The sequence below is a fragment of the Microtus ochrogaster genome, chromosome 2, assembly GCF_000317375.1.
Source record: "Microtus ochrogaster isolate Prairie Vole_2 chromosome 2, MicOch1.0, whole genome shotgun sequence".
In the NCBI taxonomy this organism is placed as follows: domain Eukaryota; kingdom Metazoa; phylum Chordata; class Mammalia; order Rodentia; family Cricetidae; genus Microtus; species Microtus ochrogaster.
In genome coordinates, this window is record NC_022010.1 from 4,944,625 (window position 1) to 4,963,115 (window position 18,491).

At 40.9% G+C, this 18,491-nt stretch overlaps 1 protein-coding gene across 1 annotated transcript in view; it reads left to right on the forward strand.

The window, feature by feature from the left end:
- Nucleotides 1-18,491, forward strand: part of Sppl3 (signal peptide peptidase like 3) — a 93,678-nt gene that overhangs the window by 58,158 nt on the left and 17,029 nt on the right. The window contains exon 3 of the mRNA XM_005344290.1: nucleotides 11,762-11,850. Within this exon, the coding sequence (XP_005344347.1) occupies nucleotides 11,762-11,850 (89 nt within the window). The remainder of the gene's footprint in view (nucleotides 1-11,761; nucleotides 11,851-18,491) is intronic.

The window sequence follows — 18,491 nt, forward strand, 5'->3', positions numbered from 1 at the left end:
GTCCTGAGTTCCTTGCTCCTGCTCTCTCTCCTGCTCCTGATTTGGACCTCCCAAGTATTTTCTGTAGTCATCATATTAGTGTTTAGTAATTCAATAATATTTCTTCGTGCTGTTTTTGTTGGTCATGTGAGCTGTTAACATTTTTGTATCTTTTTTTTAACCTTTGGTTGAACTCTATTATTAAGATAAACATTTAGGGCCAGTTAAAGTGGCTCAGCAAATAAAAGCACTCGTTACACCAGCTCAGAAATTCAAGTCAGATCCTGCAGACACAAGTTTATGTCCCACCTGGTTCTAGACCCACAGTCTTTCAGTACTAGAAAAACACACAGAGGCTTATATTAATTAGAAACCATTTGGCCTATTAGCTTAGGCTCATTATTAACTAGCTCTTACAACTTAAATTAATCCATAATTCTTGTCTATGTTTAGTCATGTGGCTTGGTACCTTTTCTCAGTAAGGCATTTTCATCTTACATCTGAAGTCTACATCTGGCTCGTGATTGCATCTCTGCCTTTCCTCTTTCCAGAATTTTCCTAGTCTGGTTGTCCCAGCTCTACTTCCTGCCTGACTACTAGTCAGTCAATGTTTTATTAAACCATTATAAGTGATATATCTTTACAGTGTACTGGTGTGGGAGGTTCTTCTGTCTATGTGTTCCTCTCATTGGTTAATGAATAAAGAAATTGCCTTGGCCTGTTGATAGGGCAGAACTTAGGTAGGCGGGGAAAACTAAATGGCAAGCTGGGAGAGAGGAGGTAGAGTAAGAGGAGAAGCCATGGATCCTCCACCTGAGACAGACGCTGGTTAGAATCTTTGCTGGTAAGCCACATCCATGTGGTGATATACAGATTAATAGAAATGGGTTAAATTAATATAAGAGTTAGCCAGTAAATAGCTAGAGCTAATGGGCCAAGCAGTGTTTTAATGAATACAATTTCTGTATGGTTATTTTGGGACTAAGCTAGCCAGGTGGCCGGGTCAAACAAGCATTATCCCACAGCAAGATCCCTTGAATCCATGTAAAAGGAAGGAGGGAACCAACTATGCAAAGAACCCCCCGCTGTGTGAAATATATTTGTTTAAAGATAAACATTTAAAAGTTGAAATACATGAACTGTCTCTTCCTACTACATGTTGCTGTATTAGTTCCAGAAAATTTCACCAGTTCAAGATTGGGCAAATCTTAGCATTGTATTAAAGAGAGTAACAGAATTGTTGTATAGGTGTTAAGGATCTCTTTGGTGAACTTCCTGGTTTACAGTGAGAAGACTGGAGCACTACTTTTGTGCCTGGGAGATCAGAAGACATCAGAGCTACAGATAGATGTGAGCCTTCAAATGGGTGCTAGGAACTGAACTTGGGTTCTGTGCAAGAGCAACAAGTGCTTTTAACATCTGAGATATCTCTCCTGCCCATTTTGTTTCTTTGTTTCACGATGCTGTGCCCTGGCTGTCCTGGAGTTTGCGGTGTACACCAGACTGCTCTTGAACTCACAAAGCTCCAACTTCCCGATCCATAATAACTACTCATCTCCCTAGATGTGCTTGCTCAGGACACCCCAGCTGTGATTCTTAGGATGTGACCCCTTGTCATTGTCTGCTTTCATTGCTGTGTTTTTAACAGCATCCATACCTGTTAGTGTATTTCACTTTTTTTTATTGCTGAGTAGCTTTTCTGGCTGTCTGTGCTGCTGCTATTTTGGCTGTTATGAATAACAGTGCTGTGAATGCTTATGTATAAGTGTTGGTGTGAGAGTACATTTTTATTTCTTTTCAGTAGCAGAAATACTAGATGATACGGTAATTCTTTGATTTAACATTTTAAGAATTGCCACTGTTTTCCAAGGCATCTGTACCATTTTATGTTCTCACCAGCATTGTACGAGTTTCTTCACATTTTCACCAACAGTTCTCTAATGTTAGTGTTTTCTTCATCTTTACTAGCATGTATTAATTACATATCATAGACTTCAACTATCTGATTTCCATACCTGTATATCAGTATTTTCCCCTTAGTCCATGCAAGCACATTATTACTCTCTTATTCCCTTCCTTTTGACTCTATTCTTCTTCCCAAATAGTCCTTTTCTGCTTGCATGTTTTCTTCTTTGTTATTACTGTTCAGTCTAGACTCAGCATGTAAAATGAAATATGATTTTTATCTTTCCCAGCCAGGTTAATTATACTTAATATAATGAGTTCCACTTTTACCTATTTTCCTGAAAATGGTATACTTTCATTTCCTTTATGGCTAAATTGTGCGTGCGCGCGTGCGCGCACGCGTGCTCCATTGGTTCATTAAAAAACATCAAAGGAAATGCATGACTTGCCTATTACCACACATTGGTGCGGGGTATCTCTGTTGCATGCTGACTTAGCTTCCTTTGACTCTGTAACTAGAAGTGATTATCAGGATCTTACTGCAGTTTTTTTTTTTTTTTTCAAGAACCTGCATCCTGGTTTCCATGGCATTGGAACTAATTTACATTCCCACCAGCTGGGTGCACATAATGTATTCCTTTTCCTACCTGTGTCCTTACAAGCATTTGGGCTTATATATGTTGTTTGTTTCTTGATGGTAGCCACTCTGGGTTAAGATGGAACCTCAGCATCTTTTCAGTTACCCATTGTCGTCATTCTTCTGTGATCCTATGGGTGTAAAGTGGTACCTCATAGCTTTGGCTTACATTTCCTTAGTGACTTACTGTGTCCCCCATTTTTTTCATGTGTTTTGTCATCCATGTAGATTTTTGTGGCCCCCACCCCGTGAGGGTCAAGTCCAGGGTCATAAGCATGCCATACTTACACCGAGTCCCTCTCCCCATTTTTATCTTCCTAGTGTGGAATTTAAGAGTTCTTTACATACTGTGAAGATGTCTTTACTGGTTACATACTTGTAAGACATTTTTCTTTCTTCCAGTCTCTGGGTTTCTCTTTTCATTTTCTATATAATTGTAATTGTATATTTCCTGGTGGACTGACCTTTGTAAATTATCCCTCTGTATCAGTGGTTCTCAACTTGTGGGTCAAGATCCCTTTGACAAACTTCTGTCTCCAAAATGTTTGCATTATGATTCGCAACCATTGCAAAATTACAGTTATGGAGTAACAATGAAAATACTTTTATTGTTGGAGTCACCTTAACATGAGGAACTGTATTAAAGGGTTGCAGTGTTAGGAAGGTTGAGAACCACTGTTTATACCTTCCTAACAATTTTTGTTACTATTTTACTGAGTCTGATGTTAGTATACCCACTCAAAGTCTTTTAATTTTTTTCAATTTTCAAGAATTTGTTAAAGATGTATCAAAATCAAGCTACAATAACATTTAAATGACAGCCTTGGGAATCCCAAAATTCTCTTTTTTTTTTTAACATTTATTTTTTAGTTATGTGTGTATGTAGGGTTTATGCACGTACAAGTGCATCATTTCATAGCCTTCCTTGGAGGCGTTCAGATAAATAAATGTTTGTTAAATGGTTCATAATACCCTTTGATAGAAACATTTGGGAAGTATTTCAGTCAAAATTGAGGCTATACAACCAACAGCAGGGGCTGTGGTCTGGATGACAGGTTTACTCTAGAGAATAGCCTGAGGTTGTCATGCTGTCTGGCTGTTGATCCCACAGTTCTTCCTGACCATGGCACTCTTAAATACAGATGTATGCTGTTGCCAGCTGAATATGGACCTCCTTGTCTCAACTGCACAACATTGTATCAGACCTGGCAGAGCCTTGTGCATACCATGTTTCTCCTTGTCCTAAGGCATATAGTGTAGGTTTTCACAACAGGCCAAGGACTTTGCTCAGAAAATCCTTTAGAGTCTAAAGCATGAGTTTATTTCCAAGCATTGGTGGGGTAAGAGTGTAGCTCAGTGTAGAACAAACTTGACCTGCCTGTCATGTTCACTCTGGTTTTGAGTTGCAGTGGCACAAATTACTAAGTTTTTGGTGTTTGTGTTGCCTGTACGTGTTATGTGGGGGTATATTATGGTGGAGTCCTCAACAGCACTCTACCTTATTTTTTAAGATAGCATCCCTCACTGAACCTGGAACACATCAATTCAGTAGCCTGAGTGGGCAGTAAGCACTATGAATCCTTCTCTCTCCAGCCCTAACACTGGGGCTGTAGATAACCCTACTGCACCTGCCTTTACTCTGCTCCTGAGGGTCTGGACTCAGGTCCTCGTGCTTGTGTGGTTTACTGACTGAGGCATCTCCCCAAATTTTATTCCTTTTTTCAAATTTTATTCCTTATGATTTAATTCTTACCTTTAAACAAAGAAAAATTATAGTTAGATCTCTACCTCAGCCTTATTAAAGTCTTACTCACATTCAGTGTGCTAAACAACTTCCTGCTATAATGCTATGATAAACTTTTGTCGTGACCATGATCTATTTGATACTAATTAGTTGACCTTTGGATTCCACTCAGCTCAGGATTAAACCGTAGCATCATGTCGAAAGTTGCTGACCTGACATTGTCTGCAGTGAGACAGTACACACGCACAGGTCAGAGGAACTGCATAATGCAGTGATATGAAAGCTATCCTTAGCACATTAGTACATGGAAGACTCTAAAGTGGTGTGTCTGTCCTAGAAGTGGATGGGGAGATGGCTCAGTAGGTAAGAAAGTGGAATGATCTTTATTCGCCTCTCCAGCACACATGGTAGTGTGTACCTGTAACCCTGGCTTTGGGAGATGGACACAGGCAGATCCAGTAAGCTTAGCCCAAACAGCCATGTTCAGTAACAGACCATCTCAAAAACTGAGGTGGAGTATGATAGAAGAAGATGCCAGAAGACTTCCTCTGTCTTCCACAGGTGCTCACATGGGTATGTGTTCCTGTGTCCAGCACACAACACACACACGGAGAGAGTGTAAATACATACTAAATGTTCTGGGGCTCTCTTGCTTTGTACTATTGTTGTTGTTGTTATTATTTTGCATGTTTCGTATTGTGGCTTTTGTGTTATTTTTCTGGGGGTCAGGGGCTAGAGGTCTTGTTTGGTGAGTAGCTAAAGGTCAGGCAGGGGACATGAGATGATAGCACAGTAGCACTAGTGCTGGTTTGCTAGGACCGCCTAACAAAGTGCCACAGACTTCCTGGTTAGACAGCAAAGAGCTTTACTTTAGTTCTAGAAGCTGAAAGTCTAGCATATAAGATGCCACCAAGGAGGCCTTCATCCTGACACCTCTCCTTGCATCATGGATTTGATCTTCACAGATAGATGGTGCCTTCATACGTTTTTCTCTCCTGACTACACAGATGTCTGGAAGGACCATCTGTCTCTCCCTTTCTCTTCACCACATATGCTCATTTCCTGTGATACCATTTTAAGCCAGGTGTGGTAGCACACACCTTTAATCCTAGCACTTGGAGAACACAGGCAAGTGTATTTCTGTGAATTCAAGTTCAGCTTACTAGTCCAGTCCTAAGACTGCACAGTGAGACTCTGTCTAAGGGGGGTAGAAAAAGAAAACAATCTTACCTATAATATTTAAAACTGTCTGCATTCAGTCAGTCACATGTTCAGGTCCTGTAGTTAAAACTACAGATAAGAATCTTGTGAGTGTACTGTTCAGTCCAACTTAACTTAATAATGATCATATTACTGTTCAGACTATAATACTCTGAATGATTTTGAAGCGGGGTACTTTAATCTTGCTACGAAAATATAATGAGGCCGGGCGGTGGTGGCGCACGCCTTTAATCCCAGCACTCGGGAGGCAGAGGCAGGCGGATCTCTGTGAGTTCGAGACCAGCCTGGTCTACAAGAGTTAGTTCCAGGACAGGCTCCAAAATCACAGAGAAACCCTGTCTCGAAAAAACCAAAAAAAAAAAAAGAAAAAAAAAAGAAAATATAATGAATAATTGCCTAGGAATTTGTAGTCCCCTGCTTATAGGGTTACTCTGGAAGTCGTGCCCTGGTCAGTGTGGCACACTTCTTTAATCCCAGCAGGAAGACTAGATAGGCGAATCTCTGTATCTCTGTGAGTTTCAGGATATCCAGGACTGTTACACAGAAAAACCTTGTCTCAGAAACAAAAAAAAAAAAAAAGAGAGAGAGAGAGAGAGAGATCTTGGACTGGAGAGTTCCAGTTCAGTGGTAGAACGTTTGCATGGCACATCTGAAGACTTAGGTTCCATTCCCAGCACTGAAGAAGGATCTTGGCACAGTACCTGGCCAGTGAGTCAGTTAAGGCTAGCTGTTATAAACTGAGTGTGCTGGCACACTCCTGTTATCCTTGCAGTGAGCAGATAGAGGCAGGACATCAGAAGTTCAAGGACATGTTTGGTTACGTAATAACTTCAACCCAGTCTCACACTGTCCTTCCCTTGCCCACCCCCAATAAAACCCAGCTGTCATTATTGTGGCCCCAGAATATTTCCAGCTACTTCATCAGAATACCATCCTCTTCTCTAATATGCATCTATGGTGGGTCAGATGGTCAAGAGACAGGATTTCTTTGCTGTATAGCCCAGGCTGGCTTCAAACTTGCTGTTCTCGTCTATCTTCCTCTTGAATGATGACTGTGTGCATCAATAACTGATATTTGCCTCCTATAACTTGACCTACTACTACTTCCTGTTCAGTTATAGTTTATATAAAGTGGAAATAAAAATAATTGGTTTGGTTAATTTTTTTTTTTAAGACAGAATTTCACTGTGTAACACTGGCTGATTAAGATTTTTAATCCAAACTTGCTCTCCTCTTGCCTTAGCCTCCCAACTACTGGCATTTTGGGCTTGTGCCACCATGTCCAGTTGCTCATTTTTCTTACTTTCTTATTGTGTATGTATTTGTGTGTGAGTGGTGTGTTTGTGCCCCAACATGCATGTGGAGGGACCACTCTGTGGAGCTGATCCTTTCCCTCCATGTTTATGTGGATCAATCTCAGATCATCAGGCTTACACAGCAAGCTCTTGACCTGCTAAACTGTCTCGCAGCCCACAGTGATCATTAAAACATTGATTTCAGTAAGCAAATAGCCAGGTGCAATTTGAATGGAGTGTACAGTAATAACATTTTGGTGTGTGGGCATCATATTATGTTATTGCACAGCAGTAATAAGATTGTGGTGGTGGGACAAGGCTGGGGGAATGAGAGTACTCATCTTTGAAGACAGAACAGACTGTTCAAGGTCTAGCCAAACACTTTGATGTCCGTCGTTAATAAGTTACCAAGTAAGTGAGGATAAAAGCCCATAATTCAAAATCGTCCCAGTGCTCTGAGGCAGAAGTCTTCTGCAAAGGCAGTATTTAAACAGTGGAATCTGCTGTCAGCTGTGTGAGTATACCAAGCTATTGCTGGATTCCAGTCACAGAGGCCTGCCCAAGCCAGGCCAGCAATCCTAACACTTCCCAGCTTGAGCCCTCCACTTGACTTACACAGATTTCTGTGTATGCAGCAGTGACCCTTAATGATCAGACAAGGCTTGATTTTGAGCAGGATTGAGGCAACTGAGAAACTCAAAGTCACTTACATAAGACCTGGTAGAAGTGGTCATCTCCATAACTCCTTGTGCTACAACAGGACCTGCCAGCAAGACAGTGAGAGATGCATTTGGTTGCTTGGTTGATTTGTTCGGGAGTTTTACTGTAAGATACTCTTTAAAAATTACACGTAAAGATGTGTATTTGTTGGGGAATGTGTTTGTGTGAGTACAGGTACCCAGCTGAGTCCAAGAAGCATCCAGTTCCTTGGAGTTGTTACAGGTTACTAACCACTTGGGCACTAAAAACCAAATTCAGGTCCTCTTGGAACAGAGCACACACTTTTAACTGCTGAGCCATCTCCCTGGTACTTGTTTTTTGTTTTTTGTTTTTTGTTTTTTTGTAAGACCTCTAGGTAGTCCAGGCTATTCTCTAATTTGTAAAATCTCCTGCCTCAGCCTCCTCTCCTGTATGCTGAGATTATAAACCTGTGCTGCCATGCCCATCTTCAAGGTAAAGAGTTTTTTAAGGGAGCAGGGTGTGGCAGTTTGCTTCTTTGCAAGAGTTTCGCTATATATTTATGTTTATGGGTGTGTTCATATGAGTACAGGTGCTTGAGGAGGCCAGAAGCAGGTGTTGATTGGCTCCCTGGAGCTGGAGTTACCATGGCCATGAGCTGCTAAAGTCCAGGAGAGTGATCACAAGTCCTCTACGAGAGCAGTTCACGCTCTTCATGGCTGAACTCTCTCCAGCTCCTATTTTTTCTGATGCTGCTTTTATTTTTATTACATGCAAGTAAGTGGGTTTGTAACCTTTCCTATGGATATTCTCATTCTACTTTGTCCTCTGTCACCAGTGACCTTCCACTCCACAAACACACCCTTTCTGCCTTCTTGGTATATATTCTTGTTGCCTTCCTTTGCTGTGCCTTTAGACACAGTTCATCAGAATCAGCTGGAATAGAAAAGACAAATATCATATTGTTCCCTCATATGTGGAATCTAGATTTATATACATGTATGTTGTTGGACTTTCTTATCAGACGTTCTTTGGACTGCCAGCTCCCCAATAATGACACAGAGACCTCTTATTAATTATGTAAGCTTGGCCTTTAGCTTAGGCTTGTTCCCAACTAGCTCTTAGAACTTAAGTATAACTATTTGTATTATTCTATGTTCTGTCACATGGCTAGTTACCTATCCTCCATAATGTATGTCCAACTTCTTCAGTGTCTTGCTAGTGTCTCCTGCTGTGCAGATTCTAACCCTGAGTTCCTCTCTCTGCCCAGAAGTCCCACCTATTACTGCCTACCAGCCATTCAGCTCTTTATATAAACCAGTCAGGTGCCTTAGGCAGGTAAGGCAAGACAGACACGTCTTCACACAATGTAAACAAATATCCCACAACACATCTACATAATACATATATAAGAAATGAAGTAGAAAGGATGGCTGTAAGAGAAGAGGAGGGAGGTCTAAAGGTAGAGTTCTTAGTAGTTCTCAGCTAATAATAAATTGAAAGAGCTAAATAGTCCCTTAACCTGGCTAGCACTGACTTCAGCACCCAGGTTCATTCTCCCATCTTCGTAGAGAGGCTGTGTAATGACTGTGCCTCCAGTAAGACTAGAAAGGCAACTGGCAGCTTTCCAGTCCAGAGTGTCAGGATGTGCCAGAATAGTGGAAGCCTGGCCCCAGGGCAGAGATGTAAATTAAGATTCTTGTAAAGTTACCCAGCTGTCACGAGAGTCAGAGAAGCAGTGTGGACATAACAAATGTACTTACTGTTATTATATTCATAAGTGGATTTGAAAACTCAGATTACTGCACATCTTCCCAAAGTACGCCCACAGGGAAGAGGCAGTCTGTGGTCCCCTGGCTGCAGACATGTCTCTATGCACTGCATCACCAGTCTAGACGTCCCAGCCTTTCAGGTGGTTAACGCTGTCTGTCATGAGACCTAATGAACGTTAGGTGCAGAGGGGTGGAACCGTTCACTGAAAATTACCATAGGTGTTGTGGCAAAAGAAATTCATTTTAAAATGTCATGTACAGGATTTTTTTGGGTTTTTTTTATGTTTTATTGTTGTTTTATAGACCTAATTAGAAGCAAGAAGTAACAGTTTGTCCAACATCCAGTCACTATAACAATTCCCCTAGGACCGATGGGGTTGGATAGTTAAATTAGTCTTTCATTTAGATCTTTTGGTAGATCTAAAAATAAATATAAGATCCCAAATGTATATAAGCAGATGAATGTTAGAATTAGAAAACTGAATAGTCTAGATTTGTTAATTATTGTTGTTATTGTTGTTATTATTATTATTATTGGTCTCTGTGTGTGTGTGTGTGTTTGCATACAAAATACAAAAAGTGACGTTTTCAAGATAGTGTTCTGCAGACAGCAAAGGAAAGCAATTCTGACTCACAATGAGTGGTCCCTGTTTCCTGGCTCAAGCTTCTATACCATGCAGCAAAAGCATTCCTTGAGTCAAGAGAGATTTGAGAGAGTATGGATCCATGCATGTGAGGAAACTATGTGACAGTATCTGAAGAAAATGTCTGTTCCCAGTAGCCAGCTTGGAACAATTTATCATTCACATGGCATCTGATTATTGTCTGATCAGATGGTCATCTGATTAGGTCTATAAAACATGTAGAGTGGGCTGGAGAGATGGCTCAGAGGTTAAGAGCATTGTCTGCTCTTCCAAAGGTCCTGAGTTCAATTCCCAGCAACCACATGGTGACTCACAACCATCTGTAATGGGGTCTGGTGCCCTCTTCTGGCCTGCAGGCATACACACAGACAGAATATTGTATACATAATAAATAAATACTTAAAAAAAAAAACATGTAGAGTACTCAGTGATAGAAAGTAATCTCCGAGACCAAGTGCTGCTTCACATCACTCCATAAGCACCAGAACAACAACTGAGCAAGTGAGAAATTAGACAAAATATATAGTTGTAGAATGAAGTTAAATAATACACTGGATTGTATGGCACTATCAGCTATTAGACATTGCAGAGAAGATAGTGGACCTAAAAATGAAGAAATAGAGACTGCCCAAAAGGAAGCAGGGAAGAGCATCACTGAAAAGCAGAGACCTGTCATTGCCTCTCCTGTCACACCACTCCCTCAGGAAGCTGCCACAAAAGGATCACATACTGAGACCCCTGCCTCACCCATCCCCAGCTACATAAAGGTGAGATCATTGCCATATATTTTTAGAGTTGTTGAAAACCAGAATTCACAGATCCAAGAGCCTCAGTAAACTCCAAACACAAGAAGCTGAATTTATAGTGCCTCAAGGTACAGCACAACCTGCATGTAATAGCTCAGAACCAGTTAGAAAAGGAGACCCAGAAAGTGGCAAGAGGCAGGGTCATCTGCAGATGCATGATTGGACTGTTGGCCAGACTGTCAGACCCAATTAACGTCAGCATCTCAGTGCGTAAGGTTCCCAGCCTTGTCCTTCCCAACACTTGGACTGTTAATCTAGCTTTTGATTCTTGCCATTCTCTACAAGTTCTTACCAGTTACATGATTGCAGGTATTTTCTACCATCTTGGTGTAAGTGGCCTTTGTTTATCTTTATTTATTTTATTTATTCATTTAATGGTTTTTCGAGGCAGGGTTTCTCAGTGTCACTGCCCTAACTGTCCAGGAACTAGCTCTTGTAGACCAGGCTGGCCTCGAACTCAGAGGTCCACCTGCCTCTGCCTCCTGAGTGCTGGGATTAAAGGCAGGCACCACTACCGCCCAGTTGTTTATTATATTTATTTTTAAGAACGTTGTTAGAAGCACAGATGTTTTCACCTTAGAGAGTTTTCAGTGTACCCTCTCTAAAAACTGTTGCTTGGTACAAAAGTCCCAAAATGTCCTCCTCTTACCCAGCATTTCTCTGTCCAGATTTTTATCACAAGAAAATAAAGCCAGGCAACAGTGGTACCCACCTTTAATCCCAGCAACTCCAGAGTCAAAGGCAGTCAGATTCCTGTGAGTTTGAGGCTAGCGTGGTCTACAAGAGCTAGTTCCAGGACAGCCAGCGCTGTTATGCAGAGAAACCCTGTCTTGAAAAAGCAAAAGAAAGGAAATAAAGAAGGATGAGTGTTAATAGAGACTGACTGAAAGATCCAGCTACTCTGGAGTGCATTTTGTAGCCAGGAGAATTCTTGAACTGACACTGGTAGACTGTATCCATAGTTCAGAAGAGATCATCATTTCCCTAGTAACTTAACATTTTAGAACACTAATGACTGGCCTTGTTAAGTTCTTTCTTAAGCAAAACTGAAATTTACCTGTTCAATTTTTTTTTTTGCAGGTCTCTTAATATGGACTTTGAAAACCAAGATAAGGAGAAAGACAGTAGCAGCTCTTCCGGGCCTTTCAATGGCAACAGCACCAATAACAGTAAGACTCTCCTGTCAGTCATCCCCACCCCCATGTGTTCACCTCAGCTGGCCTCCCTCTACTTCTAGTTAATCATATGATGGGCTTTGGTTTGATAGACCAATAAGTAGTCTAATACAGATAGTCCAGTCTGCAGTCTATCATCTGCTACACTGTTATATTCTAAATCTGTACCCACTGACTGCTTAAGCCTAATGCTCTCGCTTCCATCAAGGTAAGTGGGGTGGGTGTCCACCTGCTTATGACTTTGATGGCTCTTTTGTGAGGTTGGTTACTTTGTATTGATGACAGTTTCATTCAGTGACTCAGAGAGAGAGAACACATCCAAGTACTTGAAAAACTAAGCATTAGGAATGTCTTCTGATTTCAAAGATCTTAAAAGAATATACATTTTTTAAAAAATAGGAGTGTGTAAACAAATTGTTTATCTATACAGTGGAATATTATTTCATATTTAATAATGAAGTACTGAGGGGCAAGGAGATGGTCTTTTCAGTAAAGTGCTTATATATATATATACACACCATGTTCATAAAATGAAATTCTAGTACATGCTTCAATACAGATGAAGCTCGTACTATACTAAGTAAAGGAAGCCAGGCACAGTTACTTCCTGTGTATGAAATCCCCCAAACAACACATATGTCTGGACAAGAAGTGGATTAGGTAGTTTCCTGGGACTGGAGAGAAGTAGGAAGATTAACTGCAAATGGAGGCAAAAACTAAAGTGTATTGATTTCAGAGAAATTGATTAAAATTTTGTATCTAAAATGGGTTAGTTTTTATGGTGTGTGAATTGTACCTCAGTAGAGTTAGAGAAAATGCAGCGCTTGTTATGGAAAGAGATGAGAAATAAGAAGAGCCGGTTGATCTGGCAGTAGATTCCCTGCGGACCACAAAGAAGGCTTGCCCATAGTAGTAGCATTTATACTGAGTACTTTCATTTACACATGGTTTGTTAGGTGCTTTAAAGAAGAAAAGCGCCAGAGCTGTTCCCTCCTGCATGTGAGGGTGTGACCCGCAGTGGAGCTGTTCCCTTCTGACTGTTTAGGTATGAGGGTGTACCAGCACCAGAAAGATGGGAATAAGCTCTAGAAACCAAGTTGTTCACTTCCCAGAAAGAGAGCAAAGAAAGTTGACCACAATGGCGGGTCACTAGTCTTTTCTCTGGAGAATGATAGGGCTGACACTGCAGCGACATCAGCCTTCCAGGAGAGGGGAGTGTGATTTCAGACAGGAGGAGAAAATGAGCATGACACTAGGACAGGTTATTACCTAGCCTGCCAGTGAGGTCTGTGTCTTAGAACAGTGACAGAATATGGACCATGGGTTGGAGAGAGACCACTTAATGCCGTTTATTTTTATTTATTCCTTAATACTTAATACCAAATTGCACTTCTCCAGTTTTTTTTATGTCAAAGTGTGAAGTGAACATGACAAAGACAATAAAATAAAATCATTTAAATAGAATGAATCTCAGCCAGGTAATGGTGGTGCACACCTTTTATCCCAGCACTCCGGAGACAGAGGCAGTAAGATCTCTCTCTGTATGTTTGAAGCCAGCCTGATCTACAGAGCGATTTCCAAGACAGCTAGGGCTACACAGAGAAACCCTGTTTTGATTTTAAAAAAAAAAAAAAGAAAGAAAGAAAAAGAAAAAGAAAGAACGAACGAATTAGGCCTTAAAGATGGCTTAGAGTTTAAGAGCAATGGCTGCTCTTCCAGAGGACCTGAGCTCAATTCCCAGCAACCACATGGTAACTCACAACCATCTCTAGTGGGATCCGATGCCCTCTTCTGGCATTAAGACATACATGTAGACAGATCACTCATGAACAAAATAAATCAACATAAAATACATAAAAACAAAAATAATTTTAAAAAATTAAAAAAAAAATAAATCTTGAGCAACCTGAGGTGGCCTTAAATCTCAGCCATTGAGAAGCAGAAACAAGTAGATTTCTGTGAGCTTTAGGTTAGCCATGTCTACAGAGTGAGTTTCAGGCCAACCAGGGCTCATAGAGAGGCTCTGCCTTTAAAAAAAAAAAAAAAAAGTCTTATACAAGGTGATAAAAATCTTTGGGTGAAATAAAGTCAGTACCAATAATTTCCTAGAAAGCACACTAAAACCACACAGTGTGAAATATGAATTTCAGATTGATGTGTTACATAACTGTTATGTTCTGTTAGTACATCAAGCCAAATCACTTACACCCTGTAACTTTTTTCTTTTTGTTTTTGTTTTTCGAGACAGCGTTTCTCTGTGTAGCCCTAGCTGACCTGGAACTCACTCTGTAGACCACACTGGCCTAGAACCCAAAGATCTGCCTGCCTCTGCCTCCTGAGGCTGGATTTAAAGGAGTGCACCACCACTACCTAACATTTAATTTTATTTCTTATGTCCTGTATTGTGTAGCATATATATAAATGGTGTAATTAAAACAAGATTCTAATCTCTGATACACTGCGTCACAGAATCTAAGGGAAATCTGCAGTGTGCCCAAGTAAAATCTCTGATACACTGCGTCACAGAATCTAGGGGAATCTGCAGTGTGCCCAAGTAAAATCTCATTCAATAGACAGTGGAAGGAAGTACCTGCTAATACTAGTTTTTATTTCTTATTATTTATCAGGGTCAGAAGAGAGTCATATACCTCCACAGTAACACAGAGACCCAAATGCCAAGAAGATTATGATAAAATACAGTTCTCTTTGATTTAATGTAGGAAAGTATCAAGAAAGTAAAAGCCATTGTAGAGAAAACCAGCACTCAGCTGTAGAGTGTTCTTCCCAGAACTATTTCATTTCTCCTATCTGGTTAGTTTGTCTCAGACCACAGGTGCAGGCCCTTCCTCAGGGTTCCTGCCTCACCCTTTGACCCTAATATTTGCACATTGTTATCTACAATCTTTTACCTGTACATGCCTGTGACTACTGGGTTGGGGAGGGGGTTGATTTTTACCCTCTGTAGATAATGTCAAGCAGTTTCCATAGTGACTGTCACTGTATACTCTCCCAAGGTGTTTCTGTCCTGCCTGGTTCCCCAGCTGTTTAGTCCCAAGAAAATCACACAGAGTCTACATTAGTTATAAACTGATTGGCCCATTAGCTCAGGCTTCTTATTAACTCTTAAAATGTATATTAGCCCATTATTCTTGTCTGTGTTAGCCATGTGACTTGGTACCTTTTTCAGCGAGGCAGTCACATCTTGCTTGCTCTGTGGCTGGATCTGAACTACGGAGTTCTCCTGTTCTCATTGACCTGCCTCTATTTCCTGTCTGGTTGTCTCACCTATACTTCCGGCCTGGCTACCGGCCAATCGGCATTTATTTAAAATGTAATTGACAAAATACAGGCCATTGTCCCACACCACCACCCCCCTCCGAGGGACATGCTGCCTGTTGCCCTTTCCTCTGGTAAACTTTGAGAGATCGCCTATGTCTGGTGCAGCTGTTTGTAGTAGACTACAGTGTGGCTAAGGACGGCTTTTAGAAAGCATCTGCCTCTTGGAGGAAGGAACACCAAAGGTAGATAAGAGGAAGAGAAACGGCAGGCCAGACTTGGAGGTCCAGGTCCTAGAGGCAACCTTCCTATGATCAGCTCACTGCTCTCACTCTGAATGATGTCCTTTTGCTTTTCTTTTCCTTTATTGTCTACCAAACCTTTGGTGGCTCTTAATACCCAGCCATAAATCGTCCTTGCAAAGTACAAGGGCTGGCACTGCTGCCATGATTGAGATCAGAGGAAACATCACCTGTAACATGAAGATAACTGTAACCTGTTCTTGGGAAACTAAGGAAGAAGAATTGCAACTTTAAGGTCAGCCTGGTCTATAGAGCAGCCTGGGCTACAAAGTGATATAGTCTGTCTCCAGTTTTTTCTACACCCTGGAAACTCGGGTAGGACACAGGCTTCCCTGGGTGCCTCTGTTCGGCATTGCTATCTTGCTATGCTGAACAATCAGGGACCTCCCCAGAAACATAAGTTTTTGGGGCTGCAGGAATATTAATCTGGGTATTCCATTGCTGCAATAGGTCTCGACCTCATAAATTCACTGCAATATTAGCCACAGCCTTCCTCTCTGTCCTTTTGGCCCTATGCATTTGACCCATGTCATGCTTTGTTTTACTTAAGATAGGGTTCCAATTTCTAGAGGAACTGAACATCTACCTCTTGAAGGGGGCAATTCAGATGCCATGATTTTGGGGTGACGATACTTACATTTGCACCTGTGTCTAGTAAGCCTTCAATAAAATGTCATTTATACACACTCTTAGCTTTAGTCTTTGATCATTTATAGAAGTCTGCCAGAATATGCATTTCCTATGTTCTACTGGAGTGTTCAATTCATCCTCCACATCTATTCCATCATCCAGACCAGCATGGTTTTTTTTACAGTAGGCACTGGATTTTTTAATTTTTTCTGGTGAGACACATTTTTCACAATAACTGGGAATGATTGGACCACATTTCAGGCCCCCCAAGGGGTTTTCTGATGGTATCGGGTTGCCTTGTCTGTCCTTTGTTGACCTACATTCATTGGTCCAGTGTCAGCCTTTGCCACACCTCCTACATATACCTGAAGGCCGAGTCCTCCTATTCTTGCCATTCCCAGAGGAGACATTATTCCCAGGAATTCCTTGTCTACAATCCCTTCTCAGATGTCCTATTCTACCACGATTAAAACATTTGGTATTTTGATGTCTCCTCATACCATTGGAAATTGCTTCCCCTACCCAAGCTTCAGTACTATAGTCAAGTGCCTCAATATTCATTATATGTAAGATCCATTCATCCATTGGTGCTGGTCTGACCTTTAAAGGCCCAAGGATCTTTTTGCATTCTAAGGTGACATTCTCAAAAGCCAAAGATTCAATTAGTACACACCTAGCTTCTGGGTCTGTTGCCCCTATCTATACAGCCTTAGTTAGACTTTGTAAAATGTCACTAAAGGGTTCTCTCTGACCCTGTTTAACCCTAATATATCATTCAATTTTCTTTCTTGATTCCTGAATCCTGTCCCAAGCATTTAAAGCTTCTGTGCTACATAGGGACAAGGTGTGTTCATTGTAAAGAGCCTGATCCTGAGGATCAGAGTAAAGACCCTTGCCTAGAATTTGATCTTGGGAAATCTTAACTCCTTTTGCTTTTCCCTGTTTCTCTAAAATTTTTGCTTCTTCTCTCCAGTAATAATTCCAAAGCAACTGAGGTCCATCTTTTGGACTGCTGAGATTAACTGAATCCAGTCCGTGGTGTTGCTTTGTTGCTTGAAGCCCACGTTTTGACCATTTTCTTAATGAAGGACGAATGTATTCCATAAGATACAATTGCTTGTTTAATTTCCTTTAGATCAGTCATACATATGGACTCCCATATATATTCTTCAACTACCATAGAATATTTGGTGCCAGATGCTCTTTCTGATATCACTGGAAAAACAGGTATAACTCTGGGTAAGCTATCCCAGAATACCAGTACATACTGATAAGGCTACATTTTGTCTTTGTACCTTTTGTCCTTGGTTGTCAAATTCGATAAATTCCTCAAACTTTTCAAATTACCACTGCCTTTTGTAAAGTCTGGATCTCCTGTCCAGTGTTCTGTTCTAATGCCCTCACTGAGGATTCCAAGGTGTGAAGTCTGTCCAGTTAAAGATAATGTCTCATCCTTGGACATAATTTTTATAATATGCATATTACCTTCCTGGAGGGACATTCTATCAGTCAATCTATTATAACCATTTGACAGAGTACAATTAATACATTGAGCAGTATGGATTCTCTCAGACAATGTCTCAGCACCCTCTGTCATTGAGTTTTGTCAAATTGGTTGTATCCTTTTCCAGAATGCTGAATTTACCTTTTAGTTGGTTAGTATCAGTCTGTAAAGACTGTATCATTTTTCAAAGTGCATCATTCTTGGCCCTATTATCAAACCATGTTTTTAAGGAGAAAATACGAAGGACAACGCTAATCCCAAGAATCAAATAGAGGGATGTAGGAAGGAAATCATATAAACCTTGCATAACATCGTACATGGTATGAGTAAAAAAGCCATTGAACTGGATTGCTGAATTGTCTGTAATCTTGCCCTTTTAAATTATAATTTATATTTTAAATTATGAGTCTTACCTGTGGCTGGAGCAGGGCAATAACCGTTATCTGCCAGTAGGTGTCATGGCACACTTGTAGTCGTGTGGTCAGTTTGAATCTGATTTTAGCGTTAAATGCTGAAAGATGGGCTCAAATTAAAAACAGTTATTTAGTGTAAATCACAGACTGTGTGCTCCGCAGAGGTCCCTGATTAGTCAGCAGTCATACAAGCACAAGAATAGCAAGGTAGCAACGTCAAACAGAGGCACCCGGGGAAGCCCACATCCCGCCTGAGTTTCCACAGTGTAGGAAAAAACTGGGTCCAGAAGTCAGCTGAGACATTTAATGAAAAAATATGAAGGACCGTGGCTACTCAGGGCCGCTGCATGGAAATTCTATACCCAAATGAGTGACGTGGAGCCTAATGGTGACTGGCTAGGATGTAGAATAAGGGGAATATTCCTCCATTGCTGGTGGGAGTGCAAACTCATACAGCCACTTTGGAAATCAGCATGGCAGTTTCTCAGAAACTTGGGAGTCAACCTCCCT